We start from the raw sequence: 25,833 nt of genomic DNA on the forward strand, positions 1-25,833 counted from the left end.
AATCTATTCTTTCTCAACTTCTGCCAACGCACTTCTACTGAATATGCCTTCTCATGTCCCCCATCTCCTCCGCCTTCCAACACATATTCGAAATAGCCATCGCCAATCTAAGCGACACGAGCATTAACGGGAATAACAGCATGCCCACTCCTTGGAACCTCGCCCTCTCCATACACAACCTGCTGGTTTGGCTTCTCAATAGTCTGGTGGACCTTCATAGCTACAAATCATCACATATTAGCCTCAACTCCTCTCATTCATCTTCGTGCGACGAAAACTTACTCAGACCATCGCGCTGGGGCTCAAGCGTGAAAGTGTCGGGTGTGCACTGGACGTTGTAGACGATGCCCTTCTCGACCCAGGTGCACTTTGACTCGAGACCATCGGGGTATTCTTCGTCGACGTAGACGGCGGTGATTTCGAAAGACACGACTTGTTGGCTGACGTCTTTGTACGAGCGGGTTACGTTCCAGGCCGCTTGGATGGGGTTGCTGGCGCTGACGGCGGCCGCGAGGGCGAGGGTGATGGCGGGGAGTGTGAAGTGCATTTTGGCGGTTGAAATGGGTTTGTTGGTTTGGTGGTAGGTATTGGGTGAGTTGGTTCGGACTTGAGATGAAGGCGTGGGTGGATGGCAATGTAGTGAGGATGCTGTGGTTATATATTACCACCCCTCGTATTCCGACGTCAGAAGTATCCACGTTACTTCGTAACCTCAACGTCGAGCTCGGTGGTATGTGCGTTGTGTTGACTAACGGGCTGGCGATACGAAGATATGGTGGGATGGGTACATGGGTACCATTGTCAAGAGACGGTGAGGGTGCGTGTTCATACTTGGCACCTAGGAGATGGCGGTCTGGTTGATTAGTCTATTGGAAGCAGTGGACAACGTTAATCAAGCCCTTCGGCGAAAGCATTGAAGAGCCTGACGCACAGCTACATCCGATCTCTTGATGACTGGCATTGCGGATACATTTCAAGAAAGCAAGCGACGCCATCATCACTGCTAAGCATTCGCGGAAGATACTGGTGCTGCGGGGACCTGCAGGGAGCGTTATTCCCCTCATACACATACGGTAAAGTGCGAAACATATCTGCTCATCGGATTAGTGATCAGACCCAGGCTTGATCCTTTAAATAGGACTTGCTATAGTAGCCGGCCCGATAGAACGAATGATTACTCCAGATGGTCTCATAATAGTAGGTCGGTCCACGGCTCAAAGAGACGTTCCGAGTGCCGTATGCCGACCCACATACACGCGCCACTTCCACGACGCCACATGCAAGAGACTCCGCTGAAGCGGGCCGTCAACGGTATGCCTCTAGCTTTTTGGTTTAATTCGGAGACCGAGGGCGTAGGCCGTTCCAATCATTGCCAGGCTTGTGTATCTAGATCACTTACTGAGAGGCGGTAGGGCGAGGCGGTAGGGCGAGGCGGTGAAAGCACTTCCTAATCTTCCGCAGGCTCCGATAAACTGCACCTTGGTTTATGAAGATGAGATGCTGCCCGCGTATAAGAGATATTGTCTGATTTCCTTTCTAAACATAGTATCTACACGAATAAGTCTATACAGCAATAGCAACAAGAAGAACAAACACATATCCACTTCCCCCCATCCACCGCCAATTCAGCCTCCTACCTAAAGCCTCAACTCCCACAGGCTCTCCCCATCGCCTTTGCCGCTAATCTTTCCAGCAATAGCAACCATAGTCATCTCCGGCTCCTTGGTTGTCGAAGACGAAGTCGGGGTTGGTTTGACGACCGTTGGGGCAGGCCAGTTGAAACCTGAAGACCAAGCTCTGGTGGAAGTAGTCATCGATGCGGTACTCGAAAGAGTAGAGGAAGTAGTCATCGATGCAGTGCTCGAACGAGGAGGCCAGTTGAACCCGGAAGACCAAGCCTTGGACGAAGTAGTAGCCTTGGAAGAGGTACTGCCAGAAGTCGAACCCGTGCTCGAAGGCCTCGGCCAATCAAACCCGGAACTCCAAGCACTAGAACTTGTCCCATACCACTTCTCATCCACATCAACAGACACCTCCCGTCCTCCTCTCGCCTCAACCTTCTGCCCCTCCTTCTCAGGCCCCACGTAATCCATCTGGTAATCGCGCTGCGCACCAGCTTCATCCGCACCCAGCAGCGCCGCCGAGTACGCCAGATACCACGTGCGACTCGCGCCGCCATCAAGCTGCTCGTTGAAATTGGGGTTGGCGAAGAAGTCATACGAGGCTTGAGGGTCGATGAGCGCTTGGTTGGCTTTGACAATGCTCTTCCATCCGCCTTGGATTTGCTCGGCGCGGCCATTGCTGAAGTACGTGTCCCATTCTTCTTGAACGAATTGCTTACGACGAGTGTACGCGGAGGAGGGGTTGAGCGGGATCATGTGGATGCCCTCGATGTATTCGATGTTTCCACCAAAGTAGGTGGTGTGGTCGATCTTGTTCTCGAAGAGGATGCCAGTAGCTTTATTCTTGATGAAACCGGCGGGTTGGTTCTTGTTGTCGGCTTCCATGAGAAAGTAGTTCTTGATACTGCGCGCTTGGACAGCGAGTTGTAGATTTCCTCGTGCCTCCATATTCGCGTCTTGGATGATTCGGCCCCACATCTTGAGCGCGTAGGTGGCGAAGGTGTCTTCCGAGGTGGATTCTTGGTCTTTGCCGTCGCCGGATTCGTAGAGGCCCTTTGCCCAGGAGTGACCGTGGAACCAGTCGAAGGAGCGCTGGAAGGGGAATTCCGAGTCACTTACGGGGTTTGCAAAGTCGCGGACTAGGTTGTTGACCCAGGCTTTGTTGCTACCTTCGCCGAGCCATGTAGGGTCGAGATGGCCGATGACGGCAGCGGTGTAAACGAAGTACCCGTAGTGGAAGTGATGATCATTGTATAGCGTGTTTCCAAAGTCTAGACCAAGATCTCCAGAGTAGCTGGCGCGTGACACAACACCCTTCCAGACTTGATCGTAGACAAGTGGCTCGGGCTGCGTGTTATTGACGAAGACGTTGAAAGCATCCTTGAGGCGACCTAAACCAGCGGAAGCGTATTGACTGTTGCCCGTCATGGTGTTCATTGTGTAGATAATGGCTGCAAACTTGGCCAGACCTTTGCCGGAGTAGTACATGCTGTTCAGTGAGGTCTGTGGGATCATGTTCTGGCTTAGCTCAGCTATGCCAGCTTGGTTAATGAGCGCGAGGGCCTGGGCGTTCAGATTGATGTTCTCCGAGCCGCCAGCTGCGCTGGGATTCTTGGCCCATGGGGCAAAACTAATACTGTCGGGCAGATCGTTCTCCACCATTGTCATCTTGTCGGCAACAATAGCTCGTGCAAAGCCCTTCGTCGTGGTTACTAGTGTGATGTCTTTCAAGGCGGCCGCAGTTTGTTGGTCGAACGACTCGACATGATGAGGTAGCGCGTACATCAGCAACGGTCGCTCCGTTGCACCGCCTTTGGCCCAACTTATTGTATAACTCCCGAAAGCCCCGTTGACGTTCCCAGATATAGTGGCATTGACTGGGTATACACCGGCGCTATTGTCAAATATGCCCTCTACTGCCGTGCCTGATGGATTCTTCGTGACTTGAATCTTACCGACAAAATCGGAGGGGCCGGTGATGGTCTCGCTATTCTCTAACACGAAGGGAGGTGTACCAACAGACCCGTCCGAAGTGGCATAGAGAAGCCAATGCGACCCATCATTGAGTACGATCCGATACTTGTGCGTGATACCATTGATCAGCGCAACGTATTCCAGGGACAAGAAGAAAACAGTGGTCTTGATAACTGGTGTCGCTCTGTCGTAAACGGCTGTCATCATGCCCATGCCCTGAACAACAGGAAGAGACATCATGATGCGAGTACCCTGGAGGTTGTTTGGTCGCAAGTTCACATATGTGGAGAAGGCCCCCAAACGTGAAAGGGAGAGGTATGTATCCGCCTTTAGTTCTTTTGCGGACAGTATGATGTGTTGGATACCGAGCGGTGAGATGAAGAACCGAGTGTCATCAGCATTTGGAACGAAAGCAAATCTGTCCCGGGTTGTGTGACTAATGGCAATACCTGAGATGGGTAGAAGTTCATGTCAGTATGCGCCTGACATCTACGTATGTTTTTACGTACCGTTTGGGCCACCATCATTTCGGCGAGCCCACGACAGAGAGTAAGGGTGTGTCCAGGTCGGGAAAGATTGGCTGCCAAGGAAGAAGTTGGCATAAAACTTGTTCGTCTGGGCCGGCACGTCTCTGTCGTCGATGTTCTGTCTCTGAACGGGGTGGTCTGCTCTGGAAGGGATAGCCGACGGAATTACTGCGCTCGCAATAGATTGGAAGATGTTTGACGAAGCTGGATTGAAGGGTGCTGTAGGACCAGGCTCAAGAGGCGTTTCATCGGGACAGAGTGGCTTGGTGGCTGTTGTAGTGCCTGGACCATCGACCGGATCTTTTGTGAAACCACCTGAAGGCAGGCCCGTCAAAAAGCTCTAGTCATTGTCAGATTGTGCATTTTCAACGCGGTCTGTGAGAATGTAACGTACACCGGTATTGGATGGTTCTACAGTGGGAGAGGCCGACTGCAACGACGTAATAGCTGTGCTATAACTTGTAGTGACCGAAACGTCTGTCAACGTGATCTCGCGAGCCGCAACCTTAGCTGGCCCTCTTCTTACTTCTCCTACCGCGGGCAGGCTGCGAACGGAAGAGGAAAGATAAAACAAGGCCAGAAGGAAAGGTGTCAGCTTCGCCATGCTGACAGCTAGAAGCGTATAAGTGCACGAGAAGTTAAGACAGGGATAGTAATCCAGAGAAGGTCAGGTACGTGATAGTCCTTGGATCGTGTATGTGATGAAGGAATGTGTCGAGTGATGGATAGTGACCCGGTAAAGATTGCCTTGCTGCAGGGCGCGGCAAGCTATATAACCTGGGAAAGCAAGCCATGAGGTACAGTACCGTAGCGTTAATTACCGGGGGATGGCCATCCATATTCAGTATAGGAAGGTCGGTTTGTCCATCTAAGACATCGACCTAAGACGTGAAGGGTGGATACTCCAAACGCGGGGAGATTGCCCAAGTAAGTTCCTCGGAAAGTACATGCACTCGCCTGGTAGCACATACGGCTCTCGGGTACCTGAAGCCTCATCCCGCCGAAGGTCTCGCGACCAGTTCATCGGGTGCTCGAGCGCACAAATCGACCGTGGCGCCCGGGTCGTCCCATAATGCTTTGACTAGTAACCCTTAACATATGGCGATATACGTTCTTGCCTCAGACAATGGATCTGTGGAGTTGTGGTAGTCGATGGAAATAGGGCAGGCTGTACAGCTCAAAAGCGGTAAGAGTACACACATTGAGAAGCTACACGTTTGTCAGTAGATGCATACAGTATAGCTTCCATAGATGTGGTATCGTGGATTCTTCGCATGACCAAACAACGTGCCCCAAAACATTTCCAGGCCTATTCGAGGGTTGGTAAGGAAGAGCCAGAGCCCGGCGCAGATCTCCTAAAGCGTTGGTGGGTGGTTCCGAATGATAGCAAGGTGCGCGCGAGGCTGACTGCCTCGACAGTAGACGTAAGACCATATAACCTTGGTAGAATAGAAGAAGGACGGGAACGCTGCACCTGACCTGCGTGTTTGACACCGTATTTCCCAACTCGGTGTGGTGCTTCAGCCGCATGATCATCGGAGCAAGGTATGTTGATTGAGGTGTGTGAAGAAGATGATATAGAGATCTGACCGTTTGTCAAGTAAAGTGGCAGTGCTGCTATGTTTTTCATAGCTGGAATCGATATGTCCAAGATGTTTGGCATCGTCGCAGCACGCTCGTGATGTAATCCTTGGTCCGGCTCGACATACCCAACAAACGCAGATGCTGCGGACATAGCTAGGAAATTACCGGGCGCAAGAAGCGTCGAACACGAGATCTCAGACTACCGAAGCCAGCGCCGGGGTCTCGGTTGTCGGTCTCGAGACCTCGGTGGGACACGCGCCATCTGTCCCTGTGGGGATTTCTGCAGTGTGACAAGCGCACATGGTGGAGAGACGAGGCTGGTGTGCACTCATGGATATCTGGAAAGGCTTCCCCGGATGTTGCGCATGCGTTTCAGGCTTTCGCATGATGTGTGGCAAAGCCATGATGGCAGAATGGTGCAGATTGGTGATGCACAGAAGGGTGGCGAAGATCACATGCCAGAAACACATCGGAGATGCTGCCCCTTAGCCCCGTTGAGATGCACGGCCACATTGACGTCATGAGCATCGACGCCACTTCCTTCTCCGAACGATGTCACTACATCCACATACACTGTAACAACCTTCAATCTACTCACCTATAAGCTCTACTACCTCAAATTCAAGACATCGTCTCCAGAAAAGTACCAAGAACCTCGCTCAAAGCTTCACGCGACCTACACCCTCCACAATGGCAACCTCACATCCCAACGAGCCACCACCCAGCTACGAAGCCGCCATCTTCGACGCCGAACCCTCCCAAGGCATACACCGCGTCTCCACCGACGGCCCTGCAGCCCGCACCGAACGCAATGGCATTCCGCCCGAGCGCCGCCGCTCCATGGAAGACGAGATGCGCGCGCTCCCTGACGGTTGGGTCCGTAGTTTCGACCCAGAGACCTCGCACCAATTCTTCGTCGATACCAAAGCCGATCCTCCACGTAGCATATGGACGCACCCCTACGACGACGAGCAGTACCTCAACACTTTGACCCCCGAGGAGCGTAAGAAGCACACGCGCATGCACCGCACCATGACACTGGAGGACCTTACAGCTGAGGACTCCGATGCCGAAGACCAACTCCCTCCGCGACCTACATCGAAGGGTAAGGACGCTGCGGCCCCGGGAGAACCGACTGGGATACATAAGTTTTCGAGGAAGCTAAAGGACAAGATCACGGGTCAGACGCATGAGCAGCGTGAACAGTCTCGATCTCAGCGTGCGGAGCAGGAACGGCAGGCGTATCTTCAACATCTGCGTACAAGACAGGCTCTGATACGTGCTATGGAGACGGGGCAGCCGCAGTTGCTGGGCAAGGACCGTCAGGGTAGAGATGTTTATATCGAGCCGCCTCATGGACCGTATGCTCCAAGGGGAGCTTATGGATATAATCCTTATGGCGCCCGCCAGTTTGGAAATCCTGGTGTGAGGTATATGCGTCCTGCTGGGCCGTACGGTAGGCCGTATGGATACGGCTATGGCGGTGGCGCCGGCCTGCCCATCGCGGCTGGTTTCCTTGGTGGTGCTATGCTGGGTGGTGCGCTGTTTTAGTGACGGAAAGCATGCAGACTTTGACGAGTTTCCTCTTTTGTACATGAAATATCCCTAGTAACGATTAACGAATAACAATGATTGCATCATCCTCTTTCTGCTCGTGAATAAGCATGTAGTCTATCATGGTATAGTCCAAATTGCTGAGGCGAAAACATGGGGTATCATATTGCAACTCCTAGCCTAACTTCAAATCACATTCTTAACCATCTCCTGATCACCTCAAACCAGATATATCTCTCGACATGGAAGTGACACGATCTTCAAGCTCCTTCTTCTTCTTCTCAAGTTGACGCGTCTCCTCTTCCTCTCGCCGAAGGTCTTCCTCAGTCAGCACGACTACTGGCTCAGGCTCCTCTTCGAGCTCATCCATATCCTCCTCCGCGTATTCACCTCGTGAGCGGTTCAGCTTGCCCAGCTGAGCTTGTTGTTCGGCAAGTCGATTTTCGTAGTACTCTAGCGAGGCGGAGACTTGGGCGTGTCGTTGGCGCATGGCTGCGATTTTGTCGTGGACGCCTGGTATGGGGCTGTTTGTCGTCAGTTGGGGATTATATGTCTGATGTCGATTGAGACCTACTAGACTCCAAGAAGCTTTTCGGCTCCTTCTAACAGAGACTCCACGTCAATCTCGTTCTTGTTGCTGCCGTTGTACATTCTGTAGCCGAGACCTGAGCCTGCTCCGCCTCCACCGCCTCGACGTATCCTCTCTACTAGCTCATTGCCGAGAACTGCTGCTACAGCCGTGTTACGTCGGGGTGCTCTTACGGCATTCGCACCGCCGCCGCCTGTGCTGGTGCTGCCACCTCCATTGGGGTTGAAGATGGTGTTGCGCCGGTTGGTAGACGGAGCTGGTTCGGCATGCTTCGGGGCTGCGGGTGGCGGGGGGACGGAGAATAGCGCGCGTTCGTGAAGTTCGGTGTCTCGAATCAAGCTCGTGATATCGTGGTTTTGCAGCAACGCGTTGGTGAAGATCTTGGGCGGGGCGAACCTGGGGGTGTTCAGTCGGAAGCTATTGAGGGTGGAGAACGGGAGACGCACGGCAACTCTGCAATTGACGCTGCGCAGAGCGAGATCTGCTCTAGGTGTGCATCCAGAAGCGCCATGCCGAGATAGAGTGTATACCGAGTATGCTGGGGTGACGCGGGGGTCAACAAGGGCGCGTCGGTGCTCGATAACTATTCCCCGACGTTCCGCCGCGCTGGCGTCAGTGAAGCTGGGAGCTCAACCTCCGCAAAGCATCAACACCACCCTCACCACCCACCACTCCCCCCATAAACACCCGCACCTTCCGTCCCCCCACCTCCACGTCAAGAGCGACCATCATGGCGGACAGCATGGAAGGCGTCGTCGTCGAGGGCGAGCAGCCCAAAACCGAGAACGTCGAGCAGAAGGCGATTGCTGGTAAGTAGTCAACATGCCTTTTACCTCAAAGTGCCCCTGTACCAACTGCACCACCTCGTGGCCGGTCCGCAAGATGTGCCCCAGCCACATCATCGCCACCGAGGTTGCGGCGTGCAAGTATCTGTACCAGCGTGCTGATCCGACGACGACAGACATCCGCAGCAACTTTGTGCTCCTCGAGCGAGCCGTCGCCCAGTTCGATACCCGCTTCACCCTACGCGCCCTCCGCTCCATATCGTCGCTCCGCAAGAGGCTTACCGACCGCGTGCTATGCTCCGTCATCATCCTGACGTACTCGCCCAACAACGCCACGGCGCGCAACTTCATCGAGTACATTGGCATGGACGGCGAGGCGATACAGAGCGTCGTCTCCCAGTACAAGGAGGAGGTGCAACTTAACAAGAACAACACCAAGGAGCCCCTGCCCGAGGTGGACGTATACATAGCCATTCTGATACAGGTATGTTTGGTGACGGCAGCAATGGTGCATCTCTAACAGGCGCAGGTGTATCTCTACGATCAGAAGGAGTTTGAAGAGGGCGCCGAGTTCGCCGAGACGCTGGTAGACAAGATCCGAGAGCTCAACAGGCGGACGCTGGACTCGTTAGCAGCCAAGGCCTACTTCTACTTCTCCCTCTTCCACGAGGAGATGGACCCCAAGCCCCCGTCGAAGCAGTCGCCCGTCATCAACATCCGCGGAAAGCTGCTCGCCGCTCTCCGAAGCGCCGTGCTCAGGAAAGACCCCGACACGCAGGCGTCCGTCACCACCCTGCTGCTCCGAAACTACCTCTCGACCGCCGACATCACACAAGCCGATCTCCTCGTTGCGCAGACACAATTCCCACCAAACGCCCCCAACAACCAGGTCGCGAGGTACCTGTACTACCTTGGTCGCATACGGGCTATCCAGCTGTCCTACACCGAGGCACATGAGCACTTGATCAGCGCCACCCGCAAGTCGCCCTCTGCCCATTGCGCAACTGGCTTTTACCAGGCCTCAATGAAGCTCCTGGTAGTCGTTGAGCTGCTGATGGGTGATATCCCCGAGCGCGACGTCTTCAGCCAGCCCCGTCTCGAGCGTGCCATGGAGCCTTACTTCCGTCTGGTCCAGGCAGTCCGTGTCGGTGACCTACAGGGCTTCCTGAAGGTTGTGCAGACATCTTCGTCCGTCTTCCACCGTGACGGCACCTACACCCTGATCCTCCGTCTGCGCCAGAACGTCATCAAGACTGGCATCCGCATGCTGTCGCTTTCGTACTCGCGCATCTCGCTCCGCGACATCTGCATTCGCCTTGGCCTCGAGAGTGAGGAGTCCGCCGAGTACATTGTTGCCAAGGCCATCCGCGACGGAGTCATAGAGGCTTCAATCGATCACGAGAAGGGTTTCATGCAGACCAAGGTCGCTGGCGACATCTATGCAACCCGCGAGCCTGGTGAGGCATTCCACGAGCGCATTCGGGCGTGCTTGACCCTGCACGACGAGTGCGTCAAGGCCATGCGCTACCCCATGAACCAACATCGTCTGGAGCTCAAGAACGCTCAGGAGGCACGCGAGAGAGAACGCGAGTTGGCCAAGGAGATTCAAGATGGCGACATTGACGAGGACGATGCGGCTGGAGACTTTGAAGGCTTGTAGAGGCATTACAGCTTGGACGATCATTTCGTGAGCGTGTAAGATAGCCGCATGTGGGCTGGCATTGATAGAAGTCCCCGACAATGTGGGGCAAACATCTTAATGATGCATGAATAGACCAGATCCGAGACGTCATGACACACTATCGAATCTCCAGTGACATGTGACAGTGCAGATGCTACAAGAGTCGCTAATCTGACGGACGGATCCATGCAGCGCATCCACGCGAGTGCTAGGCCAGTTGCAGCAAGATTCCGTGAAAGGTCCCCGCAGCTTGATCCAAGGCCCAACGCTCCCGCCCCACAGCAGCTCAGCTTCCCAACGTCACCACGCGACTGCCCGCGCGTCTCCTCGCCGTTTGATCATCCCACCATGTTTCACTGCCGCAGCCATGTAAGTCGTATCCCACAGAGTAACGCGCCCCTCGACGTACCCCCCAGCCCGAGAACGCGTCCCTAATGGCGTCCCTCAGGATTGACGTACCCCGGCGACTCCGGCGCGCCATCCTCCTCAACGACCTCACCCTCGTCCAACGCATCATCCGCAACAACCACAAATACCTGCGCAACCCGGACTTTGACGACCGCTCCAACACGTCGCTGCATCTCGCGGCTAAACATGGCTTCACAACCATTGCCGAGTTCCTCGTCGACGCCGGCCACGAAGACGGCATGATATCGCGGAACAACGATTGGGAAACCCCCCTCATGCTTGCGGCTTCTGCAGGCAAGGAGGAATGCGGCGTTTACCTCGCTAAGCGCTTCCCTGAGGCTGTGGATTGGAAGAATAAATCTGGGCTCGATGCCCTCATGCTGGCGTGTCAGTCGGGCGCTGGGACGTTGCATCTCATTCCCACGCTCATCCTCCACGGACCGAATTTACTCTCCGCGAGCGATTTACAGGGCAACACGGCACTGCACCATGCGTCTGCGGCGGGGGAATTAAAGGCCCTGAGGATGTTACTGCAATACGGCGCGAATCCGCTGGCGAGTAATAGTTATAGTTGGACACCGGTTCATTACTCCGCTACCAGCGCCGCAGAAGCGTATTTCAAGACCCTCATCATCGAGTTTGAGAAGAAGAAGGCAGAGGGGAAACGCGCGGTCAAGGAGAGGGAACGCCAACGTACCGCGGGTGTCAGGCTGGTAACTGATACTGAGGGGTTGGGCAGTCCGGGCGGCGTAGTTATGCAGGGGAGTGCTGCGACGGCGGCTGGTGGTAGTGGAGGCGGTGGAGGCGGTGGGGTGGAAAGGCAGAGTTTGGAGAGACAGAGTATGGATAGACAGCGCGCGAGGGATGATGCTGCGATTGCGGGACTCCCGGCACCGGGCGTGATGGATTGGAGTCCCGTGGAGAGGAGGAGGGCTATGACGCCTACGGAGGGGAGGGGGTGGACGTTCACGCCGGATGGGTTTAGGCCGAGGGCTGAGACTGGGGAGAGTATTTAGGGGTATATTGGCTTTGAGCTTTGGCGTTGAGTACAAGCATCCATCAAGGAGCATTGGAGTGGACATCTTGTACTATGGCGTTGTAGGTATGTGGTGTTGGTATTTGTACGATCAAGTTTATTCATTCTTATCTCTACCCAACACCTTTGGTCTTTCCTGCGCGTTGCGAAACCTGCGTTTCCTAACGCTATGTCCTCTAAACACTCTGAGCTCACAAGTCTGCGAAACAGAATCAGGCATAGTACGCCGAAGCAAACCGAACTCTATCGAGGAAAAGCCCCTTTCCTTCTCTATCTCCTCCTCCATCCCCTCCTCATCTCTGTTCCCTCCTCCAAGTCTCCGCCCCATCACACGCCCTCACCCCCCTTCCATCTCCTCCTCTTCTCTCCCATGCCCGCCTCGCCGCTCCTCCATCTTCAACCCAGAATCCATTCTGCCCACTCGCCGAACTCCCATTTCCTTCCCCCTTCTCATCCCCACCATTCTCGTACTTAGAGAGATATACCCACCCCCCACTCCCCACCTTCGCATCCGCATTCCCCATCCTCTCCCTTCCTTCCAACCACCTACACGCCGGCCAGTGAAACGTGCTGTATTCCTTGCCGTAGAAACGCTCGTGGACGCAGCCTGCACACTTGTGTTGGTAGATGAGTGCGTCGAAGAGTTGGGTAGGGTATTGGCCTGGTTGGGTGGAGAGGCCGGGGGGACGGGTGGGGGCCTTGTATGTGTGTTCACTGGGTATGATGGGTTGGGACGATGGTGATGGTTGCTGTTGTTGTTGGAGATTTGGTTGGAGAGTTGGCTGGGGATACTGAACTGGAGGTAGAGGGCGAGACGCAATCTGCTGTGTGGGTGGTAGAGTCGGTGTCGGGCAAGTGAGCTGTGGTATGTATGAACCAGGGCGCAGAAGGTGGGATGGTACCTGGCGGGTGGGTGGTGGGGGCGCCGGGTAGGTTGTTTGTGAACTGAAAAAATGTGGATGCGTGCGGATAGTCGGCGGTGGTGGCGGTGTCTCGAGGACCAGAAATGGCTCTTCGGAGACCACCATGGTGGGTGGGTGAGTAGTATGATATCTTGTATGGCTGGGTTAAGAGCGTGATTGTACTCTTGCTGAAGACGGAAACGATAGTTCGACAATGATATTGGGTGATGGAGTAGTTCGCTGAATGGAGGATGCATATTGCAATATTATTCTGTGCCATCGTGCTTTACTGCTCTGTTCAACTGCGCGCGGTAGCGAAGGAAAGCTCGATCCAATATCAGCGAGGTAGGTAGAGAGTATATAATGGAAACTGCAATGAGTGCCATCTTAGTGGCTAGGTCTCGAGAAGATGCGTCAGATCCAGGATAGCAGTACCGCACACGTGGATCAGAGATGGTTTCCTCCGTGCATGCTCGCTGGATTGGTGACAGCTGCTTCTTGATTCGCCGCCGCGAGTACGAATTTCAGTGTGTGAACTTTGTGGTTATCGCCTTACCAAGGTTCACAAGATAATTGCAATCTTAAGTGTAGCTATGGTCAGCAGACTCGAGGCTGCAGAGAGCATGACAGCAGGCTCATGCCGTCGGGTGGTGGGAAGCGAGCAGCTTTGTAGATGCCATATCGAGAAGTTGCGTTGTTCGCGAATGTATGTGCATCCGGCACAGAAAGCCGTGTCGACAAACATCAACGAACGCGATATATGAACTTTCCCTCGTGATGCGAGAGATGGTGAGTGGAGTGGAGCATGGAGAAGCGACCCATGGATGGTAGAGTGTTGCGAGCCTAAACTTCATTGGGAGTAGTGGCTGCGTCTTCCAGCCATCAGCATCACCTGGGCACGAGGCCGCTCGACCACTTCTTGTTTAGCATATTCGACATCTTGCGGATATATCGCGAATAACAAGCCTTAGGTTCCCGAGTACTCTGCAGATGGTCTGCGCTGCATATAATACATACCTAGCCAGCCTTTGCGACGTCATTTCGAGGTTACTGAACGATAAGATTGCGATGCTAAATTGGTATTTTCTGCGGTAAACATCTTTCTCATTTCCTAACCGTGCTCAGTGGGGAACGTGGATGACGTGCTTCACATCAGCATCGCCAAAGCTCGAGACTTATGACCACTTACGAGACTCGCATGCGATGCCTGAGGTTGTGCACACCATCCATTCTTTGCACTTCTCCGCCACGCTCGTACCAGATAGCGTGACTTCTTCGAAATGTAACTTGGCGTTTTGCATATCATTTGGCATACTTGAACATGTAGCAGCGATGTCCGCATGCAACCCTGCGCATGCAGATTACATCGCGATAACACGCATGTCCAAACCATCTCGAGCTGCTATCTTCAGCGCACCCCCAAATGCTCCTGAAAATCTATTATCTTCCAGTTGCGTTACTCTAGAAGCCCGTGTCAAGCTTCCATACAAGAAGTCGCAGACAACCCACGGTCATCCCATCCCGTCTACCTGCTGAAAGTGCATCTCCGTCTTTGCAAGCCCAGTCTTGTCGGAGTGTACAATGCCTACACCTTCTGATATCGTCATACACTAGATTTTGTATACAGTCTGGACCCGAGTAAGCAGTATCGATGTGTGTATCCGATCAGACAAGTGTAGTTCCACGTTCAACTGAGACAAAAACCAGACACGAAAGAATCGAACAGGGGCCGTCCTCACAGCACTCCCGAATACCATGGCATCCACATGACATTGCGCAGGAATGTACGGCATGAATGATGAGCAGAGCAGTACAACCTCCGCAGCCCACTACGCCATTCGTGTCGACCTGACCTCTTCACGATATTTTATCTCTCGATAACACCCAAAGGCGCCCAATCGATCTTGTATTCCTACTCTATGCACCACACCGCGTACTCGCAGCGACATCCACACCGCAATCTAAGCGCACCTAGAGTGAGGCTTCTATAAGCAGGGAATGCATGTCAGTATCAGGATGAGGTCGAAGGATGAATGAAGGGCAGGGCATGGGGTGTCAGGAAAGGCAGGAGATGCCTCGAACGGTACATGACAACAGTGGATCGTGATGGTTACATGACATCCTCAAGTTGTGAATAATAGATCGCGGAGCCATGTAGCCTGTGTAGAGTATCTGGGTAGGCAGGAGAGCCCTCGAATGCGGCATGATGACAAGGAGGCCTGACGGCTACATCACACTCCCATGTTGCAGATGAAGTATTGCAGACATATGTAGCCTGAGTGGGGTAAATAATTAGGCACGAGACCGCTCGAACGAAGGATAATGACCATGATGTCTGGCGACTACACAACACTCTCTACTCACAAACGATACATCGTCCACTCATGTAGTCTATGTGGGGTAAAGAAGTAGACAAGAGACCTCTCGGACAGGGCACGATAAGGCGTGTTCCCTGGCGGCCGCATGACGCTGTTACATCGCAAATGATCTATCATAGAACTACGTAGCCTGTGTGGGGTAACTGATAGATGAGAATGACTTTCTGATTCGGGTGATGACGGGGAAGGTTGGTGGCTACATGATACCCTCGTGTCACAAATAATAGATAGTAGACCTATGTAGCCGGTATAGGCTAACTGGCTAAGTGAAAATGACTCTCTGGGACGGATGATGACGGAGAAGGCTAATGGCTACATGACACCCTCGTGTCACGAAGGGTAGATCGTAGACCCATGTAGTTGATATGAGGTGATTAGATATGTAACACTAACTCTCTTAGACGGATAATGGTGGTGAAACGTAAGGGCTACATCACACGGGCTGGTCACAACTGATGAGATCGTGGGCCCATGTAGTCGGTATGGGGTCGTCAGATGTGTAGTAGTGATCTTCTTGGACTGGCGATGTGGGTGAAGCGTAAGGACTACATCACACTGACACGTCGCAACTGATGAGACTGTGGGCCCATGTAGTCGATATGGGGTTATCAGATATGTAGTAGTGATCCTCTTGGACTGGCGATGAGTATGAAGCGTAAGAGCTACATCGCACCAGCACGTCGCAACTGACAAGATCGTGAACCCATGTAGTCTGCACGCCGCATCACTTTTCGAGTAATCTTCACTGAGGAAAGCGCAGAAGAGGTATAACACTGGGTGTTTTGTGGTATGCATTTCATGATAACTAACTAATGTGAAGTCTGTAAAGCACGCAGAAAAAAGTCAAATGTAATCCCAGAAACGCCGAGTGAGAGCCAAAGCGATCTCAGAAACACCCCGATAAAAAGTCAAAATAATCCCAGAAACGCCGTGGACAGGTAAATGTCAAAAACGCCCTCGCTCCATGCTGAACCGGTATTTCCCTGTCCGCCCTTGATGCATGCCCATGGTCGCTTGTCGTAAAGGTGAGAGTAACGCCGTGTGAATGCCTGCCCAATGCCGATGCTCGCCGTAAAAGTTCATGAAGCCGTTGTTGTGATGTGTGATGTGGTTTCGAGTGTGGTAGTGTCGTGATACGATGAGAGCGGACTAGAAACGTTCCTACTGCTCAAAGATAGCGGTAGTCCGGTGCGCGAGACCTGCGGTTGCGACCGCGAGGGTTGACGGGCTGCCTGTCGTACGCATCGTTGGGGTCTTGCTGCCCTTGCGCCTGGCCCTGCGCGCTGCCCCATTGTCCTTGTCCTTGTCCTTGTGTCTGCGCTTGTCCGCCCCATCCAAACTGTTGCTGCTGAGGTTGTTGCTGGCCGTACTGTTGACCGTACTGCTGCTGGCCGCCGTAGCCGAAGTTCTGCTGGGGATACCATTGCTGCTGCGGCATCTGCTGCTGTTGTTGCTGCGGCTGGAAGCCCATCTGGTAGCCGTTCTGAAAGTTGTTCGGGAAGCCCATCTGCTGAGGCATACCCATTTGCATAGGCATACCCATCTGCATTCCCATGGCGCCCATCGGTGTGTTCTTGAGCATCTCCATCTGTTGTATAAAGTCTTGTTCCATCTTCGAGGCGGGGTCGGCGGCTTGACGCATGGCTTTCGGCGCGGTGGGAGGCTTGATGTCTGTCGGAGGCTCTTTGCGCTTCTTTGAAGAGGTTGAGTCAGTATCGGAGACTTCGTCAGCCACTGCAGTAGTAGTAGCAGTGGCGGAAGCAGTTGTATCGTCATTTGCGACAGAGGGAGATGCGGTGTCAGTAGCATTGGATTGATTAACTGATTCATTTGTTGAAGCGACTGCCTTTGCTGCCTTGTCCTTCTCTGCCTTCTCTGCGTCGTATGCCTTGAGAGATTTGACCATGTCGTCGTCAGCGACGAGATCATCCATCAGAACATCCTCCTTTGAACAGTTCGGACAAATTAAGTCCCCATCTGCTAGCGCGTTGTCGATGCATTCTCGACAGTATGTCTTGCCGCAGCAAGGGGTTTTGACTGGGTCGACAAATCTTTGATTGTCGAGCGGACATTGCAGACCGCGTTCAGCAAGCTCTTTGCTTGCTGCATCAGCGTTGGCGGCTTGTTGGCGAGACAGGCTGGTCTTTTCTTGGAATTTGTTCCAAGTCTTTGTATCTGCCATGACCTGAACATACTCTCCGTCGGCGTTCAACATGATGCCCTTTGCAGCCTCTTCGTCGACTGGCTTTTCAACTTTCTTCAAGAAAGATTGAGGAATTCCAGTAGTACGTTTGGCTTGGAAAACAGGCTTGAAATCGGGATCGTCGTTTGTTGGGCAGGCTTGGATCCAGTGGCCCTTGATATTGCAGCGGCGGCAGACATAGCCGGGAGGCGGGGGATGTGAAGGGACAACAACATTCTTGGAGTTGTTTTTTCGATAAACTGGTTTTGCGTTCGAAAGTGCCTCTTTCTGTGCATCCCAGGCAATTGCTGATTCGGCCAAGAATGCGGCTTCAGGATCTTCGGCATTTTCGAGATGTCCACTACGTAGAGAGGGAACTGGCTTGGATTGTGAAGAAATTGCGCGCGAAGGCGCTTTGCCGGTGACGTAGCGGGCTGCTCGACCTTGTCCTCTTGGAGCTGGTCGCCGAATTGCGATGATTGTGGATGAGCGCGGAATTAAAGTGGTGTCGTCCTTGAGCTCAGAATTGGGCTCATCTTGCGGGAAAATGTGCAGGTTGAAATCGGAGCCATCGCCCAGGCCGCTTGCGCTGATGATCTCCTTCTTGAGCTCGAAAACGCTCAAATCGGTGCCGTTGAAGATGATGCGCTCGCTTTCCCTTGAATTCTTGAACTTGTAGAAGATTGATGAAGTCATTGTTGTGATTTGTGGTGTGGCTTCAAGTGTGGGGTCTGGTGAGAGAAGAGTGTAGAGTTGATGGAGGAGAGCGGAGTTCAGAACGCGAGTTATTGCTCCGCGCGCACAGGCCACTCCCGCGCACAGGCCCCTGAACGCATCCATGGTACGATTTGCCGGCGCCACACCGCCACACCCCTGACCCCTCCGAACCACTAATCTACCAATAATATAATTTGGTATACTCCTACCAGATTTTCGCTCTGCAGACTACAGCGTATCAACACATTTCAAATCTCGATTAATAATACACTGAAGTTCGTCACACCCCGCCATACGGTTGAGTCAGAGAACAGGCCTGCAGCCTACATCAAGTTGAAAACTAGCAACTTGGATGGTCCAAGGTCGATGTAGGCCCCATGGTGTTCAGGTTTTGCGTTGGATATGTCGCATCAAGGCCTCGCTATGTGAAGTCTATAGCAAGTACTCAAACTTGGGTTCACTCCATGCGCAGGAAAACCGGAGCATCCTGCAGCCTACGTGGGTCTCAGAACGAAAGTCTTGTGACATCCCGATGCAACGTAGGCTCCTGGGTCTTTGAGTACTTCCATCTGCTATAGGCGGCGTTCAGCTTCTTCCTGGAATGAGCTGGATTCCAGGTTACTAATGTTCTAAAGATAGCTACAGCCCTCCGAGCGGTTGGACCGAACCTGGACACCCTGCAGTCTACATTGGTCCTGAGACGAAAGTCTGCAAACTCTTGACGCAACGTAGACTCCTGGGTCATTGACTTTCGTTGCCACCATCCAAACGATTGGACCGAACCTAGACACCCTGCAGTCTACATTGGTCGTGGAACAAAGTTTGGCAAACTCTTGACCCAACGTAGACTCCTGGGTCATCGACTTTCTTCACAACCGTTCAATTGATTGGACTGAGTCTGGACACCCTGCAGCCTACATCGGTCCTGAGACGAAAGTCTGCAAACTGCTGACACAATGTGGATTCCTGGGTCATTGACTTCCATCACCTGCTATGGGTGGATGTCCAGCCCTTTCCTGGACTGAGGTACATTCTTGATTACTCATGCTCTCAAGATAGTCACATCCTTTTAAACGGTTGAACCAGAACTGAAAGGCCTTAGGTCATCCATGATACCAGGATCTGCATATCAGCCTCCAGGAAGAGACTTCACTTTTGGCTCAGACTGGAACCTGGTCGTGGTTCGGGCGGGAGCATTCTAGCCAGAGATATCCCAAGTATAGTCGAGCATTTCTGGCTTACAAGGACCAGACTAGACCCTAGAGGTGTTCGGCATATCATCGGAGGGAGAAGTGCAACCAACAGTCACTTGAGGGTACTCAGATCTTCCATTTTGTTTGGGTCCCGTCGGCCTGTGGTTCCGAGCCATTGACATCTTTCGCAATGCGTGCGCAAAACCACTCCCAAGCAAGGTATGTCGCAAGCATTCTAGACGATACCAAATCAGGGCAGCTTCGGCGCGTCGTCAGAACAACAACTTCGATGAGCCATACTCTAGAGGCAGTCACAGGCTCCACTCCATCGGGAATGCGGTTCGCAGATAACCCAGTGACTTTCAAACTCTGCAACGCCTATCGTGGTCATGCGACGAGGCACTCCCGAACGAGAATATCACAACCATTCGTGACTCTGCGAACCCGAAGTCTGAAGGCCTTCAACACATCAAAGGATTGCGAATGCCGACCGATCATCACACGAGGACGTTGAGATGGCTGTATTAGTTAATATGTTTGCGACGTGCTGTCGGAAGGCTTTCATCGGAGAGTTGACCGTTCAATGCGTCTACAGGTGGGTGGGTGACACCGAGACCCTGACAGGTGACAAGCGGCGAGAGTTTCTATCCTTATGTTGAACAACTGAACAGATATTGCAAAGCTAGCCATTATCAAGTGATGCGTCTTTGATGCGGGTGCAGATGCGTTCCTGAAACAATGCTCGATTGACGGGTGAATGATGTCACCTCTAGAATGCCGTCTGCGGTTTCAGGCCTCACGAAGTATTCGTCGCAGTCTTTCAGCAGTCGAACCAGCTAGTGATCCCTATTGCTCACTTCAATGGTCATGATGATCTTGTTGTGTAATTGTCGACCTTTGTTGATGCTTCAACACCTCCGGGCGGAGTCTGACGTTCGCGATGGCACTAGGGACCGGGGACCGTGGCGCATGCAGCTGCAGGGCTCTTCGTGCACTTTCATCCTTGGCCGATCGAAAGCCATTCCGTACTCATCAATTGCCTTCTTTGCCTTCTTGTTTGCACCTTCTACATTTAATTCACAGCAGCCGCATCGCGCCTGCTTCCTTTGTTTACGCGCGTCCTCCCGATTGGCATGCTGCTTGGCCGAGTCTCACTCGCCGCCTGCAAACGAAGCTTCCTTGCGACACCTTCACGCACCCTACCGTTGTCCGCATCACGCCCGCGCTCCCTCTTTCACACGCCGCACCTCACGAGGCTGTCTAGCTCTAGCGCACACTCCCTCGGCAAACGCTCCCTCCACACGTCGCCGCCTATAAATACCTCGCTGCCAATGGAACAAAATGGCACAAGCAAGCGCAAGCAACCGCCAACCTCGCCCGCAACCGACCGCCCAAACAAGCAGATCAAGCCCGAAGTAGACTCGCACACCTCAAACGGCGTCATGTCGCACTCGCCTGACCTGGAGGAGCCCATGGACGATGCGCGCAGCGAGTACAGCGCCCACAGCTCCCCCGACGCCCTCCCGTCGTCGGCGCACATCACCGCCGTCACTGGGCAGGACACGGCAGAATGGCAGCGGACGATAGAGAACGTGGTCAAGAGCGTCGTGTCGATACACTTCTGCCAGACGTGTTCGTTCGACACGGACCCGGCCATCAGCTCAGAGGCGACGGGCTTTGTCGTCGACGCCGAGAAGGGCTACATCCTCACCAACAGGCACGTTGTCGGCGCCGGCCCCTTCATCGGCTACTGCATATTCGACAACCACGAGGAGTGCGACGTCCACCCCGTCTACCGCGACCCCGTCCACGACTTCGGCATCCTGCGCTTCGACCCCAAGAAGATCAAGTACATGCCCGTCACCGCCCTCAAACTGCGCCCCGATAATGCCAAGGTCGGTGTCGAGATTCGCGTCGTTGGTAATGATGCCGGAGAGAAGCTCAGTATCTTGTCGGGTGTCATCAGTCGGCTGGATCGCAATGCGCCCGAATACGGCGAGGGCTACTCCGACTTCAACACCAACTACATCCAGGCGGCAGCGGCAGCGAGTGGAGGTTCTTCTGGCAGTCCTGTCGTGGACCGCGACGGATTTGCTGTTGCGCTGCAGGCCGGCGGACGTGCTGACGGTGCTGCGACCGACTACTTCCTGCCGCTAGACCGACCGCTCCGTGCTCTCGAGCTCATCCGCCAAAGCCAACATGTCACCAGAGGCACCATTCAGACTCAATGGATACTCAAGCCATTCGACGAGTGCCGGAGGCTAGGTCTCTCGCCTGAGCTGGAGAAGGAGATCCGCACTCAGTTTCCTAAGGAGACAGGCATGCTCGTAGCTGAGGTCGTCCTTCCTCAAGGGCCCGCATCTACCAAGGTCGAAGAAGGTGATCTTCTGTTACGCGTCAACGGAGAGTTGCTTACACAGTTCGTCCGACTCGATGCGATCCTTGACGACAACGTTGGCAAGACCATCTCTGTGACCATACAGCGTGCTGGGGACAACATGGACGTCGAGCTAGACGTTGGCGACCTACATGCCATCACCCCCGACAAGTTCGTCTCCGTCGCAGGCGCTTCGTTCCACGACCTCTCATACCAGCAAGCGCGTCTTTACGCTATCTCGCTCAAGAACGCAGGTGTATACGTCTGCGAGGCAGCGGGCTCCTTTAGGTTCGCTGACGGCTACACATCAGGGTGGTTGATTCAGGAAGTTGACAACCAGCCAACACCCGACCTTGACACTTTCATCCAAGTCATGAAGAAGATCCCAGATCGCAAGCGAGTGGTTATGATGTACAAGCATCTGCGCGATCTGCACACTGCGAACACTAGTATTACTTCTGTCGACAGGCATTGGCATGCAAAGATTCGCGTAGCAACACGTAATGACGAAACTGGCCTGTGGGACTTCAAGCCCCTCGCCGATGCCATTCCATCTGTGCCCCCAGTTCCTCGCCGTGCGAACTTCGTCAAGATGAGCTCAAGCTATCCCGAGGCTGTGGACATCGTCCGCAGCTTCGTCCGCGTTCATGTCTCTATGCCCATTAAGCTAGACGGCTTTCCTAAGATGAACAAACAGGGCTACGGTCTTGTTGTCGACGCTGAACAGGGTCTCGTCCTCGTCTCAAGAGCAATCCTGCCATATGACCTTTGCGACATCTCGTTGATCATCGCTGACAGCATTTTTGTCGATGCCAAGGTTGTCTTCATGCACCCACTGCAGAACTATGCTATCGTCAAATACGATGCTTCTCTTGTCAACGCCCCTGTAAAGACACCCAAGTTTGCCACCGACTTCATCAAGAAGGGAGCCGAGACCATCTTCTTCGGCATCAACCAGAACTTCCGACCTGTCGTAGCAAAGACTGTTGTCACTGATATCACCACAGTCGCGATCCCAGCCAGCGCAATTACACCGAGGTACCGCGCGACCAACTTCGACGCCATCACCGTGGATACAAACCAAGCTTCGCATAGTGGATCTGGTGTGCTCGTCGCGGAGGATGGCACCGTCCAGGCTCTCTGGCTTTCATACCTGGGTGAGCGGACATCACACAGCGGAAAGGATGTTGAGTATCACCTCGGTCTTGCGACACCCAACCTTCTGCCAGTGCTCAACGAGATCCGCGGCGGCAACACGCCCAAGCTACGTATCCTGAACGTCGAGTTCCAGACCGTGCAAATGAGCCAAGCCCGCGTCATGGGTGTCTCAGAGGAATGGATCGAGAAGACCGAGACAGCCGACCCAGAGCGCCACCAGCTCTTCATGGTCCGCAAGGTCGACTCCGGCCACGGCGACGGTCTCAACGAAGGTGATGTCCTACTCACGCTCAACGGCAAGCTCGTCACCCGCTCCCCCGATCTGGACGTCATGTACAACAACGAGTTCCTCGACGCCGTCGTTGTGCGCAAGCGCGAGGAGAAGACCATCAAAGTCTCGACCGTCGCAACCGAAGACCTCGAAACCGACCGCCTCGTCAGCTTCTGCGGCGCCACCTTCCACCGCCCGCACCAAGCCGTCCGCCAACAAATCAGCAAAATCCACTCCGACGTCTACATCTCGTCGCGCGCCCGCGGCTCCCCAGCCTACATGTACGGCCTCGCGCCCACCAACTTCGTCACCCACGTCAACAACGTGCCCACGCCTAACCTCTCCGAGTTCCTCACCGAGATCAAGAAGATCAAGGATAACGAGTACTTCCGCATGAAGGTTATGACGTTTGATAATGTGCCGTGGGTTGCGACGATGAAGAAGAATGAACACTACTTTCCTACTATTGAGCATGTTAAGGATGCGAGTCAGCCGTTGGGCTGGAAGAAGATTATTCATGAGTGTGGGGATGGGGGTGCGAGGGAGGAGATGGGGCCGGATGAGTTGGAGGCTGAGGCGGGGGAGGAGTAGGATGGTTTTTTGGAGAAGAGGGATGGGTGTGAGCTGTGTAAGATGTAGCGTATGAACGATAGAAGTAACAGAGTGGCATGGATTCATTCATCTGAAATTATTCCCAGACGTGCTCTTTGGATCCCCCTTCGGGTGACAAATGACCCAATTCCCAATCCAGTCCAGATCCAGTCCCTTCCCCCAAGCGGGAAGAAGAACACGGTCGCTCTCAGACTGCCTACGCCCCTAGTGGAGCCTGCCGTGTGGATCACTCAGTCACACATCTTCTGATAGACGTCCCCGACGCATACTTGCGTGGCGTAGTGCGTATCATTCAGACCTATCCTCCAGCACATCCTCATCTACAAGCGCCTCCTTTTCCTTGACCTCCTCCTTGGCCTCAACCTTCTTCTTTGGTCGACCCCGGGGCGTAGCTTTCTTCTTTGGAGAACCATCTGCTTCACCACCATCCTCACCGGCCTCGACATCAACCTTGCTCTTCCGCTTCTTGGGTGTGGCTTTGGGCTTGGGTTTCTCAGGCGTGGCAGCAGCGTCGCCTCCAGCAGCAGCGGCAGGGGCAAAGGCCTGACCGTTCTTGATCTTGACAATGTCGTCTTTGTGCTTCTCTTTGAGGCGCACGAGGAGTTTCTTGCAGGAGATGATGGAGCGGCCGGCGGGGATGGGCGCGTTCTGCCGGGTTGTCAGAATTAAGTTACATTGGTGAGTGCGGATTTGGGGTTTGAGGTGGTAGTTCGTGAGTGGTGGGTAGTGTAAGAGGGAGGAGAGCACTCACGCCGATCTTTGCATCGATCTTGCCTTCGTTTTCACAGAGGACGATGAGGTATGCGATCTGTGGTATGGTTAGCTGGTGCGATTGGGATTGGATGGGGTGTGGAGGGAACATACTTTCTCGCCTTCAGACCAGGCGGCACCGCTTGCGCCGGTTTTGTTGGGGGTTTTGGGGTCGGTGTCGGACATTTTGGGGATGTTTTCTCGGCGTTTTGCGAGGTTGTGTGAAGGTGTTATACGTCTCTGGCGTAGAAGTGGATGTGGTGTGCAAGGTTTGGTCAAGAGCAAGAGGAGGTGGTGGTGAGGTAGTTAAGGGCACGGAGGGATGGGAAATCGGCAGCTTTGAACTCACCTTCACGTCGCGTTTGCGATGAAGTGAGCCCGTTCGTACTTTATAGGGGAATGAACGGTGAGGTGAGGTGACGGCGTGGACCTCTAAACACAGAAGTTAATCATGGTGAACTCGGCTTTATATGTGCGCTCTGAGAGGCAGTGCTAGGTCTTGCTGCTTGAGTCTATTATTTTCTTTTGCATTTTGACAGCATGAATCCTGTGGTTCATCTCGTTACCAAGATTTTGGCAGTGTGATTTTCATGCTATCGTGAGCGTAGTCGTGTCGTCAGCCAATCTACTTGTCGCACTAGCCCGCTGCCAGCTTAGCACCATAGCCCACCTGCTCTTTTCACCCCACGCATCCAATTCCCGTCCCACAAACACGATAATGCTTGAGATAGCTTGCTTCAATGCTACTTCGGCCATCGCAGCAGCTCAAGCCGGAGCTGATCGAATCGAGCTGTGTGCCGACTACGCAGCTGGCGGGGTAACGCCTTCCCTCACCACGCTGCAGGATGTACGGAAGGAAGTCACGATCCCGATCAATATTATGATCCGGCCACGGGGAGGCAACTTCAACTACTCCGACGAAGAGTATGAGCTCATGAAAAAAGAGCTGGAGATGCTTAAGCCTGTTGCTAGCGGCTTCGTGTTTGGCATCTTGGACGCCAATCAACTTGTAGACGAGGCTCGTACCCGCGAGCTGGTCGAGATTTCTGCTCCGCTTCCTTGCACGTTTCATCGTGCAATCGACGAAACAGGCGATTTAGAGAGAGCCGTGGAGACCGTTGCAAAATGCGGTTTCAAGAGCATCTTGACAAGTGGCGGAGAGAAGACCGCGCAGGAAGGGACTGGTGTTCTCCGTTACTTGCAAGAGGTGTGCCGTCCAAAAGTCTCATTGATTGCTGGCGGTGGGGTCAGAAGTACCAACGTTGAACATCTCAAGAGGAGGACCAAAATAGAATGGTTTCACTCCGCGGCCATCACAATGCCTGGAGAAGATGCTGACGCCGAGGAAGTGAGAAAGATAAAGGATGTGTTGTCGAAATTCAATTGAGAGAAAGAAAAGACAAACATATCAAGGGTACGATATTATTCATTAAGCGTGGCGCATCAATACTGGACTGCCACAGGATGTATACGACATGCATGTGCTAGGACTCCAGCGGGTATCATCCATTCGGGATTGCCTCGAATACAACT

General features: G+C 53.6%; 10 protein-coding genes across 10 annotated transcripts; 5 read left to right on the forward strand and 5 right to left on the reverse strand.

The window, feature by feature from the left end:
• Positions 1 to 107: 107 nt before the first annotated feature.
• On the reverse strand, positions 108 to 547 carry J4E85_004074 (uncharacterized protein; the record flags this gene model as incomplete). Its single annotated transcript, XM_051468336.1, has 2 exons — positions 108 to 220; positions 283 to 547. The coding sequence occupies 2 exons, from the start codon at positions 545 to 547 to the stop codon at positions 108 to 110; spliced, it is 378 nt and encodes a 125-aa protein (XP_051327928.1).
• Positions 548 to 1,680: 1,133 nt separating this feature from the next.
• On the reverse strand, positions 1,681 to 4,727 carry J4E85_004075 (uncharacterized protein; the record flags this gene model as incomplete). The annotated part of the gene is made up of 4 exons (XM_051468337.1): positions 1,681 to 1,959; positions 2,034 to 4,045; positions 4,106 to 4,463; positions 4,659 to 4,727. 4 exons carry the CDS (start codon positions 4,725 to 4,727, stop codon positions 1,681 to 1,683), a joined length of 2,718 nt encoding a protein of 905 aa, XP_051327929.1.
• A 1,670-nt stretch (positions 4,728 to 6,397) lies between these two features.
• J4E85_004076 (uncharacterized protein) lies at positions 6,398 to 7,258 on the forward strand (the record flags this gene model as incomplete). The annotated part of the gene is made up of 1 exon (XM_051468338.1): positions 6,398 to 7,258. The coding sequence occupies one exon, from the start codon at positions 6,398 to 6,400 to the stop codon at positions 7,256 to 7,258; it is 861 nt and encodes a 286-aa protein (XP_051327930.1).
• A 217-nt stretch (positions 7,259 to 7,475) lies between these two features.
• On the reverse strand, positions 7,476 to 8,361 carry J4E85_004077 (uncharacterized protein; the record flags this gene model as incomplete). Its single annotated transcript, XM_051468339.1, has 3 exons — positions 7,476 to 7,785; positions 7,836 to 8,246; positions 8,297 to 8,361. The coding sequence occupies 3 exons, from the start codon at positions 8,359 to 8,361 to the stop codon at positions 7,476 to 7,478; spliced, it is 786 nt and encodes a 261-aa protein (XP_051327931.1).
• A 219-nt stretch (positions 8,362 to 8,580) lies between these two features.
• On the forward strand, positions 8,581 to 10,295 carry J4E85_004078 (uncharacterized protein; the record flags this gene model as incomplete). Its single annotated transcript, XM_051468340.1, has 3 exons — positions 8,581 to 8,659; positions 8,812 to 9,119; positions 9,165 to 10,295. 3 exons carry the CDS (start codon positions 8,581 to 8,583, stop codon positions 10,293 to 10,295), a joined length of 1,518 nt encoding a protein of 505 aa, XP_051327932.1.
• A 369-nt stretch (positions 10,296 to 10,664) lies between these two features.
• On the forward strand, positions 10,665 to 11,740 carry J4E85_004079 (uncharacterized protein; the record flags this gene model as incomplete). Its single annotated transcript, XM_051468341.1, has 2 exons — positions 10,665 to 10,685; positions 10,733 to 11,740. 2 exons carry the CDS (start codon positions 10,665 to 10,667, stop codon positions 11,738 to 11,740), a joined length of 1,029 nt encoding a protein of 342 aa, XP_051327933.1.
• Positions 11,741 to 16,208: 4,468 nt separating this feature from the next.
• Positions 16,209 to 17,918, reverse strand: J4E85_004080 (uncharacterized protein; the record flags this gene model as incomplete). Its single annotated transcript, XM_051468342.1, has 1 exon — positions 16,209 to 17,918. The coding sequence occupies one exon, from the start codon at positions 17,916 to 17,918 to the stop codon at positions 16,209 to 16,211; it is 1,710 nt and encodes a 569-aa protein (XP_051327934.1).
• Positions 17,919 to 20,463: 2,545 nt separating this feature from the next.
• J4E85_004081 (uncharacterized protein) lies at positions 20,464 to 23,529 on the forward strand (the record flags this gene model as incomplete). The annotated part of the gene is made up of 1 exon (XM_051468343.1): positions 20,464 to 23,529. One exon carries the CDS (start codon positions 20,464 to 20,466, stop codon positions 23,527 to 23,529), a length of 3,066 nt encoding a protein of 1,021 aa, XP_051327935.1.
• A 309-nt stretch (positions 23,530 to 23,838) lies between these two features.
• J4E85_004082 (uncharacterized protein) lies at positions 23,839 to 24,486 on the reverse strand (the record flags this gene model as incomplete). The annotated part of the gene is made up of 3 exons (XM_051468344.1): positions 23,839 to 24,198; positions 24,302 to 24,358; positions 24,415 to 24,486. The coding sequence occupies 3 exons, from the start codon at positions 24,484 to 24,486 to the stop codon at positions 23,839 to 23,841; spliced, it is 489 nt and encodes a 162-aa protein (XP_051327936.1).
• A 532-nt stretch (positions 24,487 to 25,018) lies between these two features.
• On the forward strand, positions 25,019 to 25,687 carry J4E85_004083 (uncharacterized protein; the record flags this gene model as incomplete). Its single annotated transcript, XM_051468345.1, has 1 exon — positions 25,019 to 25,687. One exon carries the CDS (start codon positions 25,019 to 25,021, stop codon positions 25,685 to 25,687), a length of 669 nt encoding a protein of 222 aa, XP_051327937.1.
• Between the last annotated feature and the right edge of the window lie 146 nt (positions 25,688 to 25,833).

Source organism: Alternaria conjuncta (genome assembly GCF_024043145.1).
Source record: "Alternaria conjuncta strain BMP 0040 chromosome Unknown scaffold_5, whole genome shotgun sequence".
Taxonomy (NCBI): domain Eukaryota; kingdom Fungi; phylum Ascomycota; class Dothideomycetes; order Pleosporales; family Pleosporaceae; genus Alternaria; species Alternaria conjuncta.